Source organism: Rhincodon typus, chromosome 29, assembly GCF_021869965.1.
Source record: "Rhincodon typus isolate 14 chromosome 29, sRhiTyp1.1, whole genome shotgun sequence".
In the NCBI taxonomy this organism is placed as follows: domain Eukaryota; kingdom Metazoa; phylum Chordata; class Chondrichthyes; order Orectolobiformes; family Rhincodontidae; genus Rhincodon; species Rhincodon typus.
In genome coordinates, this window is record NC_063360.1 from 16,976,391 (window position 1) to 16,988,515 (window position 12,125).

The 12,125-nt window shown below is 38.8% G+C and overlaps 1 protein-coding gene across 1 annotated transcript in view; it reads right to left on the minus strand.

Moving 5' to 3' along the window:
- Positions 1–12,125, minus strand: part of LOC125486441 (mucin-16-like) — a 39,516-nt gene that overhangs the window by 11,950 nt on the left and 15,441 nt on the right. Inside the window, exons 8-14 of the mRNA XM_048613911.1 lie at positions 11,648–11,809; positions 10,742–10,906; positions 10,063–10,137; positions 5,569–5,729; positions 5,416–5,480; positions 263–479; positions 106–173 (exon numbers count right to left, since the gene is read on the minus strand). Coding sequence (XP_048469868.1) covers positions 106–173; positions 263–479; positions 5,416–5,480; positions 5,569–5,729; positions 10,063–10,137; positions 10,742–10,906; positions 11,648–11,809 — 913 coding nt within the window. The remainder of the gene's footprint in view (positions 1–105; positions 174–262; positions 480–5,415; positions 5,481–5,568; positions 5,730–10,062; positions 10,138–10,741; positions 10,907–11,647; positions 11,810–12,125) is intronic.

A 12,125-nucleotide genomic window follows, 5' to 3' on the forward strand; every position in this document is an offset into this window, starting at 1 on the left:
AAGATTAAATCAGTCAATAACATCGAGGAAATGATTTTCCTCATCTTTTTATCTGTTTAAAATCAATTTGATTTGGAATTTTCTCATTAATAACTAAATTCTTACCTGAAAGATGCAGACTGACATCTCAAGAACGCTGATTTCACTTTGCTATTGACATACAGATTACTGAGCTGTAGAAAATTAAAACATTGCATTTTAGCATAAAACATGGAATGAAGTATAACATATTCTTCCCAAATGACTTTGGTAACATACTTACTTTGTCAAGAATGCTACTTGATACAGCCAGGTACAACGGAGAGCTGAGATTTTGTAGATTAGGTGTGAATGGCAGTGAGAGCACAGTGAAGGTTATGTTAAATTCTCTCTCCTGAGTTCCTTCATTTGGATTGACTGTTGCAGGTATAATCAGGGGTTCCACTATAACAGAACAAGATGCAGAGCAAAGTGTGTTCAGTGAATTAGCTTGCAGAATCCTTATTAAAAAGAAAGGTGATAACATAGAGCAAATATATATTAAATTTAAAACATTGTACGCAAAATGAAAAAAAAATCAGTTATGTGGAATTAAGGGAAAATATAAAAGAGCAAAACACAAAAGTTTTTCTGATACTTTTTTTTAAAACATTACAACATTAGTTTTCTTGCGAGGGAATGAGATTACTGAAAAATTGTTCAGAAATTAGCTTGACATACTATTCCATTAAAGCCTAAGGTGTTGCAGGGCTGAACTTAAGGATTCAGGCGTATAATACTTTGAAGCTTGCAATACATACAGACAGTGTGGTTTAGAGGGAATTTGGCATGCTTGCCCTCATTGCTCAGTGCTTTGAGCATAGGAGTTGGGAAGTCATGTTGAGGTTGTACAGGACGTTGGTGAAGCCTTCTTCTGGAATACTGTGTCCAGTTCTGGTTGTCCAGTTATAAGAAAGATATTATTAAGCTGCAGATGGTTCAGAGCAGATTTACAAGGATGTTGCCAGGTTTGGAAGGTTTGAGTTATAAAGAAAAGCTGAATAGGCTGGGACTTTTTTCACTGGAGCCTTGGAGGTCGAGAGATAACCTTACAGAAGTTTATAAAATCATGAGGGGTATAGATAATGTTAATGGTACGTGTCTTTTCCCTAGGATAGGGGATTTCAAGATTATGGGGCACATTTTTAAGCTGAGAGGAGAAAGATTTAAAAAAGACATGAGAGGCAATTTTTTTTACACTGGTTTGTGCGTGGAATGAACTTCCTGAGGAAGTGGTGGATGTGGGTACAATTTTAATGTTTAAAAGACATTTGGGTAAGTACATGAATAGGACAGGTTTGGAGGGATATGGGCCAGGAGCAGGCAGGTGGAATTAGTTTAGTTTAGGATTATGTTCAGCATGGACTGGTTGGACCGAAGGGTCTGTTTCCATGCTGTATGACTCTATGATTGGATGTTACACTATCTCACCTGGTGGGTTTGAAGGCATATGGGATGGAATGCATCCTGTGAGAAATTTAATGGTAATAAAGACCCAATTAATATCCACTTAAATCTCTTATCTTGTTGTCCCTGACATTTTACAAATTTTATCTGTAAAGTATCAGGGACAGTTCCCACTACATGGGAAGACTGTCTACTTTAGGTGCATGGGTTGCTGTCAGGCGAGTGGCAGCCCCCTTTGATAGGCACCACCGACCTTTTGGAGGCCATCCCCCACTTAAACGATCTCTGCAGGTACCTCCTTGATTCTCAAACCCCTCTTTCACAGCTTTTTACAGAAGAGGATAGCAGGCCTCAGTGAGATCCCCAACACTGGATTTACCCAGGGCTCCTACCGTGGTGGGACTACCTCTAGTCCCAGGAGTGCGTACCACTCCTGGAGGCACTGTTGGGAATACAGAGGCCACGTACCCAACTAGGCTGTTCTAGTCTCTAAGGCATGTGACCTCCTCCTGAGAAAGGAAGGTTGAGGTAGCCGGGCCTTAATATAAATCAGTGATCTACTTAGCCTTCAATTGCTGCGGGGCAGCTCTCAGAATTATAGATGGCCTCCCTGCTGAACTTCTATACAGAGTCTGGTGAGTCAGGACTTAGTGTTCACAAAATTCCAGAATTAATCACTCCTGATTCAAACTGGCTTAGACTTTTCATAAATCCTTCATAACGATAACTAGCCTGACACTATAACCGCGGTTTCAGTGTACATTCCATTGGTAAAAACCGCAATTATACAGAACGTGGAGCAACAGGGTTGGGCTCTGTGAGGGGAGGAGCAGGGACAGTGTTCTTGAACTCTCTGAATACCTTTGATAAGCAGCCATTAGATCCAGTTTCAAGAAGGGGGCATAGGTGCATCTTTAGGCTGCAAGCAAGCTTCAACCAGAAGACATTAAATACATTTAATTTAAAAACTTATCTAAATTTCTGGCAGCAATTATCTCATTCCTCTAGCAATCAGCGGGTCCTCCCTATCAGACAGAGCACCCGAAAATCATATCATTTCATTGTGAGTCCCTGTACTTGTGTACACACCTCTCCCTGTTTCAAACAATGACATACCCTCAGTGGAAATAAGCAGCGCATGAAGACTGATGATTATCACACTCTGCACTGTGGAATTGTCACCCTCGTATTTTCACATAACCTAGCCGCACAGTGCATGATCATTGACCCGCACATATGCTAGGTTTCAGTGGGAATTCCAGTATCTTTTCTTCATGCTTACAACATCTCATGTTAACACAAATATTCATCTTACAAAATGAAGGATCATACATGGGTAGGATAAGGTGATCTATCTGTTACCACTTATGACAGCGACCTAATCTGCAAACTTAACCTTTTTTTTCTGCAGATGTCCTGCTCAGCTTTTCAGAGGAAGCAACGGCAACATGGACAAAAAGGAATCCCATAAATGTGAAATAGTTGTAAAAGGTTTTGATAAGGTATCACATCAAAGGCTGCTGCACAAAATCCATGGTGCAATGGGCAATATACTAGCATAAGGAAACAATTGGCTAGTTGACAGGAAGCAGACAGTAGAATTTTTTTGAGTTGGTAAACTGTCACTAATGCAGCACCACAGGAATTAAATCTGAGACTTCCACAATTTACAATCTATATCAATGCACTGGATGAAAGGAACTAATGTATAGTAACTAAATTTGCTGATGACATCAGGGTAAATTTAAAAATAAGTTGTTAGGGGAGGTCAAGACTGTACAAACGGATATAGAAGGGTTAAGTGGGCAAACAAAAAATGCCATTTGGCATATAATGTGGGAAAATGTGAATGTATTTATTTTGGCATGAAGAACAGTAGAACTCCCTGAGGTTGTTTATATTGCATTAATAACAGTTTACCAACTCAAAAAAATAAACTTTACTCTTTGCTTCCTGTCAGCTAGCCAATTGTTTCCTTATGTTAATATATTGCCCATTGCACCATGGATTTTGTGCAGCAGCCTTTCATGTGATACTTTATCAAAACCTTTTACAACTACACCACATTAATAGGATTCCTTTTGTCCACATTGCCATTACTTCCTCTGAGAAGCTGAGCAGGACATCTGCAGGACATCTGATGAGGCAGGACTTGATGGAGAGGTTAATGCTGCAGTAGAAATGTGTACACCTGCAATCAGTAAATCTACTGTTGCTGTGACAGTGTTACTCTAGTTAACAGAAAATCTGTAATAATAAATAGAGAGCTATACATTAAAGTCAGCTGCAATGTTTTGTTAAAACTTGTATATCTGCAATTAAATCTGTAATTTGTTACTGTCTCTTCTTGACAACATTATGAGAGAGTGATGGCCTAATGGTATTATCACTGGGCTGTTAGGATGTTTACTCCAGAAATCAGTACTGATGAGCTGCACTGGGCCTCTGACAAAATCAATCAATTAAAAAAAAACTGCTGAAGCCTTTCAGTAGAATCAGCTTTCAGATCTCACTTACAGTTGATCAGGCATGGTAGTTGGATGGTTCCCATCAGTTTTCAATCATCTAAGAGCACATGTGTGGACGGCATTAGTTTGTTCAAAATCTTGTGCACCTGTCACTTTATCAACTTAAACTCAGAGAACCTACTAACATGGTACAAGGGGAATTTTACATGGAAGTAGCAGCTCTGTATCCTGGGTTAAACCTCAGGTTCACGTTGCCCCTAGCCCACCTAATAGCATATAAAACGACTTCTGTTCCCATTGTGGAAGATGGCTGACCTCCAAGAACTGCCTGCCATCAAACACCATTGGGACAGATACATCAAGAGGAGCCATGGAGCTGGACAAGGAGGGATGGAAACTGGGTTTGGACAGTGGCTGGAAGACTCATGCAGTAGCGGAAAAAGACCTTTGGTAATGTATCAATTGGGCACAGGGTCACCCTCCTTTACTGGCAACATTGCTGCCAGGTTTTACTGGGTCTGGGCACGCTATACCACTGGTAAAATTCCATTGGCAGTAGACAGAGACCCTTAATTATCCACTAATTTGTCATTTAAGAACCTTAATTATCTTGTAAACAGGCTGCTTAAATGCTTCCTCAGTGTTGGCAAGCTACCAGTGGTATCAAGTACAGTGTCACCATGATGGCATATGGTTTTGTAACCCTCCCTGCCACCTAATAAAAACCAAAAGAACTGTGGATACTGTAAATTAGGAACAAAAACAAAGTTGCTGGAAAAGCTCAGCAGGTCTGGCAGCATCGGTGAAGGAGAAAACAGAGTTAATGTTTTGGGTCCGGTGACCCTTCCTCAGGACTGATGGTGGCTGGGAAAACGTCAGTTTATATGCAGAAAATAGGGAAGGTGGATGGGGTAGGGAGTAAACGATAAGATAGAGCCTAAAGAGAGAGAAGAGCAGTTGGACAGACAAAGAGTTGATAACGATCAGGCTGGGAGGGTGAATAATTGTTAATGGGGACTATTACTGACTAACAACAGGTAGTGTATAATGGCATGCTATGTGGTAACAAGGCAACAACGTGGTAACAAGGTAATTGTAAGAATTGTAATTGTTTTTTTTCTGAAGAAGGGTCTCGACCCGAAACGTCAGCTTTCCTGCTCCTCTGATGCTGCTTGGCCTGCTGTGTTCATCCAGCTCTACACCTTGTTATCTCAGATTCTCCAGCATCGGCAGTTCCTACTATCTCTGTAGAAAGTACACCACAATTTCACATATTATGGCAATATGAGGTCTCTTTCACTTTGATGTTGGTGATATCAGAAACAGTTCTGACAAGCTAACAAAGGTTAGGTGTGTGGGATTGAAACATTCATGCAGTCAAAAAATTATCTCACCAGGCAATTATATTGAGCAAATCCTTTTCTATCACATCAATAATTTTTTTGACTTATGTCATATCACTTAAACATCAAAGTATTTTGTGGATCCAGCTTAAATTTCTACTGTAAAGTTAATTTCTTACCTGAATGATACAGACTGACAATGCAAAAACGATTTTACTTTGCTTTTGGCATACAGCTTACTGAGCTGCAGAAAATTAAAATGTTCCAATTAATGTCAAGAATGCAAAGAAATATAACATTTTCTTCCCAAATGACATAGATAACATGCTTACTGCATCAAGAATGTTGTTTGATTCAGCTTTGTATGATGAGGAATTGCGATTTTGAAGGGTCGATATGAAAGGTAGTTTGAGAACAGTGAAGGTTATGTTGAATTCTTTTTCCTGGATTCTTTCATTTGGGTTGACTGTTGCAGGTACAATGGGAGGCTCCACTATAGAAAAGAAAAACACAAAGCAAAATGTGGTTAAAAAACATCTCCATCCAAAGTAAGGATTATAACTCTTCTAGCTCAGATTTAGAAGAGAACAATGAAGGAACAGCTTTCGCTGTTCACCTCATCTACTATTGCCCACAGATGTTTGATAATCTTTTCTGTGGAAGATTCTCCTTTTCCATTGTCTGAATTTGGCACCCTCTCCAGTATCTACGGGAAGGAAAGCTATTCAGCCAATTAGATGGAAGCATCTTCACAGAAACAAAGCACGAAGCTTTTCTCACATGCATAGCTTAGGGAAAAGACATAACAGTGCAGAACACAAAGGTTTTATAATGTTTGGATTGTATATTTTTCAAAGTCTATATCTTTTGTCCGAAGGATTAAGGTACCATGCTTGTAATATAATTTTTCAAGGCTCAAGAGGTTGATTAGGAATAATTTCAGCATACTCCACACTAAATTCTTAATTTGTCCAAATTCAAAAAAGCTTAAATTTTTCAACAGTTCTTCAGCATAATTATAGTTGTAATTAGCTTAAGTACATGGTGTAACAACAGTTTCTATATGGATTCTATTGTGGAACAGAGTCCAACGTCCCCCCCAAGTTGAGTGGCTGTTGAGGTTCTGCACATGCTCAATAAACTCGTATTTTATCAATTAAGAAACTTTGCAACCTTGTGGGCATTTGTTGAATGATTAACAATGACGGCAATCAACCACAGAAATTAAACATATGATCTATCAAGACAGGTTTCTCTCTGGGATCTGACTTTTCCAGTATTACCATCAGCTGGGATCATAACAGTGGCTTATCCTGTAACAATGGTAAACGTTAACAGCTTCATGAAGGGAGGTTTTGCTATGTGTGCAGCCAGATGCATTAAGTATCAGAAATTGAACGGGTTGGTGAAAACACTCATGGAGGAACTCATCATTAGCTTCCTATGCAGCTAAGAGGTCAGATTTGTTTGATATTTCCAGCTGTTGTATCCAGGTAATGCATTACAACAGGGTGAAGACTAACTAAAATAGGCCGACCAAATCTGTTCAAAATTTCATTCAATTCCACCTGCAGCCCACGCAATCAACGCTAATGAAGTCTGCCCTTCACAAAGTACCTAACCTCATGTTAGATCAATGAGATCATATATTCCAAAAGCTCATGACCCAGTTTGTTGATTTATTTATTGTCATGTGCATTTTATTACAAAATGCAGTGTCTGAACAGCAGAGAAATCTATCCCAATTCACTATGTATCGAAACGTTGGAGATACTTCAAATATATTTAAAAAGTCAGAAAAATGCACTACATAGACAAAGATAATAAAATAATTGATTAAATTGTGATATAAATACACATATCAGTCTTGTTCCTGTCTGTACCTGTCATTAGGATGGTTGTTTGTGTTGTGGATGCTTCACTGGTACTGACTGGTGTTGCTGAGCTTGTCGAATGTAAAGTTGTGGAGATTTGAATAGATGTAGAAGGAGTTTCTGTTCCTGATGTTGTTGAAATAGAAGATGACTCTAGTGCACAAGATAGAATGTTAAATACTGTCACAGGAGTGTCCCCAGATTAAACAGTCAGCCTTTCCTTTTGCTTTTAGATTATGAAGCTGTTGCATGAGATGAGTATGGATTAGAATTCTGATGTTAGGATACGATATGAGAATTGAAAATCAGAGCATGCATCAGTTCTGCTTTACCTCTCCTTGTTCGATGCACACACAATTGTAAATAGATACGAGGTGGATGTTTCCGTGCTCAGTTCTCCATGTGCTGCACCTCAGAGCTGAATTTATACAGTGGTAGGGGAAGGGCAGAAGGGATGTGGTGATGGAGGTTCCTGAGCTCTCCACATACACTCAATATGTTGCCATTCAACCCAAAAGTAGGAAACAAGCTTCGGACCTTTACTTGGCTTTAAGCGGGCCTTAACTAGAATTGATCAAATATATATATTTCTCTCAATTTCTGCTCACACACACCACTAGCTGTTCATTTACGTCAGACATATTCAAGCATATTGCCCTGCACTCAGTGAGAGAACCCAGTCTCTCTAATATGAGGTGATCTACAAAAGGAAGTAAGCCATGATGTGGCTAATGCTTACTACAGATCTCATACAGTTTCATGGCATCAGGAAGGTAATGGTAAAAGAAATCGCGCTGATTACAACCGAGCAACAGCCTCAACTGATACATCAGATCATGTCTGAGTTGAACACCACTGTGAAGAAGCAAAGGGGGAGCAAGAACATGGAATGTACTCTAGTTGTGGAATTTCAATGCCACTCTCCACAAGTAACTTGCTTGTCTGCACCAATAACTAAGCTTGCTGACAGAGCATGCAACATGTAGTGACAGAACCAAGAAAAGGAAAAAAGCTCACATGAAAATGAAAATAATGGATTAATACATTAACCTTTTTCATGGTATTTGGGCTATAAGTTCTGTTAAAAGTTCTTATGCAATGAAAGATACTAACTCAGTAGTGTGACAGATTTGAGAATGGAATGGCTGCAAAGAGTGTTCTTGTATACTCACCACGAGGCGATGGGAGTGACGTAGTCATAGTTGTTGCTTCAGTTGCTGACACCTCAGTCGAGCTCTTTTTAGTTATTGGTGAAGCTGTACTTGTTGACACATGGGCTGATGCAAAGGTTGCTGCTGTTGTGGAGCTCTGAGCACTTCCATTCGATGTTTTTACTATTGTTGTTGATGAAACAGATTACATTACTTTGAGGAGAAAAGAGGTTATGGTGCAATATATGAAAAATAAATTTAGTGCTTTAGTTGGTTTTATGGTTTAACATGCACGTATTTAATGTAGATTTTGATTGCAGAGCATAAGTCTTGTTGTAGCAGAAGTAAAGCAACAAGAGTTATAAGCCCATGATTCTCACATGCACAGTTATGTCAACAACGTACTGCTATAAACCTGTGTCACTTCTCAAGTTGTGGTTCTAACTTCAAATAGTTACACATGATTGAGAATGGAGTAGTTGAAATAAGCACTTTTGTGCATGTTTTGAGTGCTATCGGGACTCTTGTTGTTTCACTTGTTGATGTTTCACTAGACCTCCCTGTAGTTGTTGGGGGTCTTATACTTGTGGAGGCAGGAGTTGATGTCGAGGTTTATGCGGATGTCTGTGCAATTATCATTGAAGTTTTTGTTACTCCTGTCATTAAAATAGGTGACAGACTGAATAAGGTATTAGGGGTTTCTAAACTCAGAGTATGCTGGAAAACGTACAGGAACAATTCTGAAAGCAAATGGCATTTTCTCAAGAGGGTGGGAATACAAGGATAAAGAAATTTCAATAGTAATGTATATGGTTTTCATGTGACCAAATCTGACATAACATGCAGTTGTAATCTCCACCTAAATAGCAACATGTCTGTTTTAGAAACAGCACTGCGAAGGTTCATAAAATTATTCCCTGGTTGTTCTGTGATAAGTGGCTGAGAAAATTGGGTCTATATTCTCTGGAGTTGAAAAGAATAAGACAGGATCTAAAATTGAAGTATACAAAGCTCTAAAGGGGAAGATCTCTCTTGATGCAGAGAGATCGATTCCATTGGCCAGGGAATCTAAAACATAGGGGCACAGTCTCACAATATGAGGCCAAGTATTTAGGGCTGAGATGATGAGAAACTTTTTCACTCAAAGGGTTGAGAATCTTTGGAATTTGCTGCCACAGTTCTCTGGTTCAATAGGTTATAGGATCTACTCCTGCTCCTCTGTCTTGTGAAGAAATCCAAATTGCATATCTAATGATAGAGAATTCACCACTTGCTGAAGTTAGTAATGTTGTGATTGGCATTACTTCAGTTCTGTAGAGCTCGCTGCAGTTGTCCATGCTATGCTATTGTTGGTACAAGAGTTGATGTGGAGGTTTGTGCTGCAGGGGACATTTGTGTGTTTAAAGTCAAGTGTTGTGTTGATGCTGTCATTAAAACAGTGACACATTAATACGATATGCAGAAAGCCTGAATATCATCCTAACATTATAGCTAAAAGGTTATTTTCATTATCTCACATATAATGCAAATATTGAGCTATGTGACACATCCATGTGTAAAGCAGCAATCAGCAAAATGTATTTCTATATTATTCTACACTGTGCGGTCGTAGTCAACACTGTGTTATCATGTACAGTACATTTCTGACGTGTGTTGTTAAGCTTGCAGTAGAGTGAGAGATATCAGAATGGTACAATAGAGAAGAGAGCACCACTTGATGAAGGAAATGATGTTGTCATTGTTGATACTTCAGATGTCAATGCTTCAGTTGAGCTTGCTGAAGTTGTTTCAGCTCTTGTACTTGATTGGGCAAGAGCTGGTGTTGCAGTCAGAGCTGTTGTAAATGTCTCTGAATTTCCTGTTGATCTTGCTGTGGCTATTAACAAAATTCAGGGAAATGCAAAGTATGGACGAAGACATTAGTTCTTGCGCAATAGACGTGACCTCGGCTTTATTCAAATTCATTCATAATAATAAAATCTAATATATAACTTGACCTGTTTTTAGTAGCATTAAGGGTGTTTTGCACACCATGCATATAGGTACCAACATATTGTGATTAACCTTCCATGCTTTTGCAGTACATGCTTCTTTCTTCCACCAGTTTGAAAGAATTCAGAAAAGAATGATAGAAAAGTGTGTTTTTGTTTTCCAACCAGCTGTGGATGAGACTGATGGAGGGAACATCGTCACTTCAGTTGTTGACCCTTCAGTAGAGGACAGTGTTGATGTTGGTGCACAATAGTTGTGCACAAAGTATTGTTCAAAATCGGATATCATGACAGAAAATAGGATGGAAAATGACCTGATTATAATAAAAGTAAGTATTCAAGCGTGTCTATATTTCATTAGCAGTCCATGCACTTTGCCAACAATATATTAGTTTAATCTTTTGATGGTTTTTAATTGCATACTTTTACCTTCCAGTAGTTTATAAGATGTCAGAAAATAGTAGTTGTAGGGTGCTTTTGTCTACTCACCAGCTGTTGATGAGGCTGACAGAGCTAATGTCGTTGCTTGAGTTGTTGAAACTTCAGTAGAGGACAGTGTTGATGTTGATGCTATTGTGCTTGTTGAGATCGGAGCTGCTGAAGGAGTCGGTGGTGTTGATGGGCTCTGTGTACTTGCAGTCGATGTTTCTGCCACTGTTGTTGAAACAGGTTTTATTATTATTGACCTTACTGGAGAGCATAGAACAATGTATTAAACATGTTGCACAATGTTGTGCTTGATATTTTGTTACATACGTATATAATGCAAGTTAGTGCATAACATAAGATAGCCTTGTTGAAACAGAGTAAACTCATACCAAGAGTCGTTATTCTGTGATTTCCACATGCATCATTATGGTCAACAACGTAGTCACTTTTACAGCATGTGTTTCTAACTTTTGAGTTTGACAGGATTGAGAATGGAATAGCTCCAAAAACAGCTTTCACATACCATTCGTTGAGGGGACTGACATAGTGACTATCATTGCTTGAGTTGTTGATGCTTCACTTGAATTCCCTACTGTTACTGGGGTTCTTGTACTAGTGGAATCAGAAGCTGCTGTAGTGGATGTCTGTGTATTTACAGTTGATGACTGTGTTTCTGCTATTATTAAAATAGATGATTAACTTAATGAAATGTACAAAAAACATGGAACATTATGCTAAACTTATTGCCAAAAGATATTTTTTCTCAGGCTCATTTTTAATGCAACTTATGGGCAAATATGATGCAGCTCCGTGATAAAGCAGGAGCCATCAAATTGCATTTGCTCATTATTCTACTTTGTGGAATCGCAGCTATGTCCTGGCAGTACCTATTCATTGTGAATTTTTAAAGTTATAGTAGGGAGTAATAAGTCAGAGAATACAGCAGAAAAGAAAAGCCAAACTCACCAGTTGTCATAGGGAGTGATGTTACTGTCGTTACTTCAGATATTGATGCTTGTGTTGAGCTTGCTGTAGACATTTCTGCTGCTGTATTGGTTGAGGCAGGAGCTGTTGTAGACGTCAGTGCTTCTGTTGATGTCTGTGTATTTGTTGTCGATGTTTTTGCTGCTGTTGTTGAAAAAAATTTGCATTCTTATTGAATTTAGAAAGTGAATATTGAACAATATATTAAATATTGTTAGGTTGCAATTAATGATTTGTTACACTCATGTATAATGCAACTTAGTGAATAAAGTCACATAGATGAAGAGAATTGTAACAGACATAAAGCACCAAAAGTAATTAGTACTTAATTATGACCAACAAGATATGCTCTAAGACAACAAGGTGCAGGGCTGGATGAACACAGCAGGCCAAGCAGCATCATAGGAGCAGAGAGGCTGACGTTTCGGGCCTAGACCCTTCATCTTTTCTGATGAAGGGT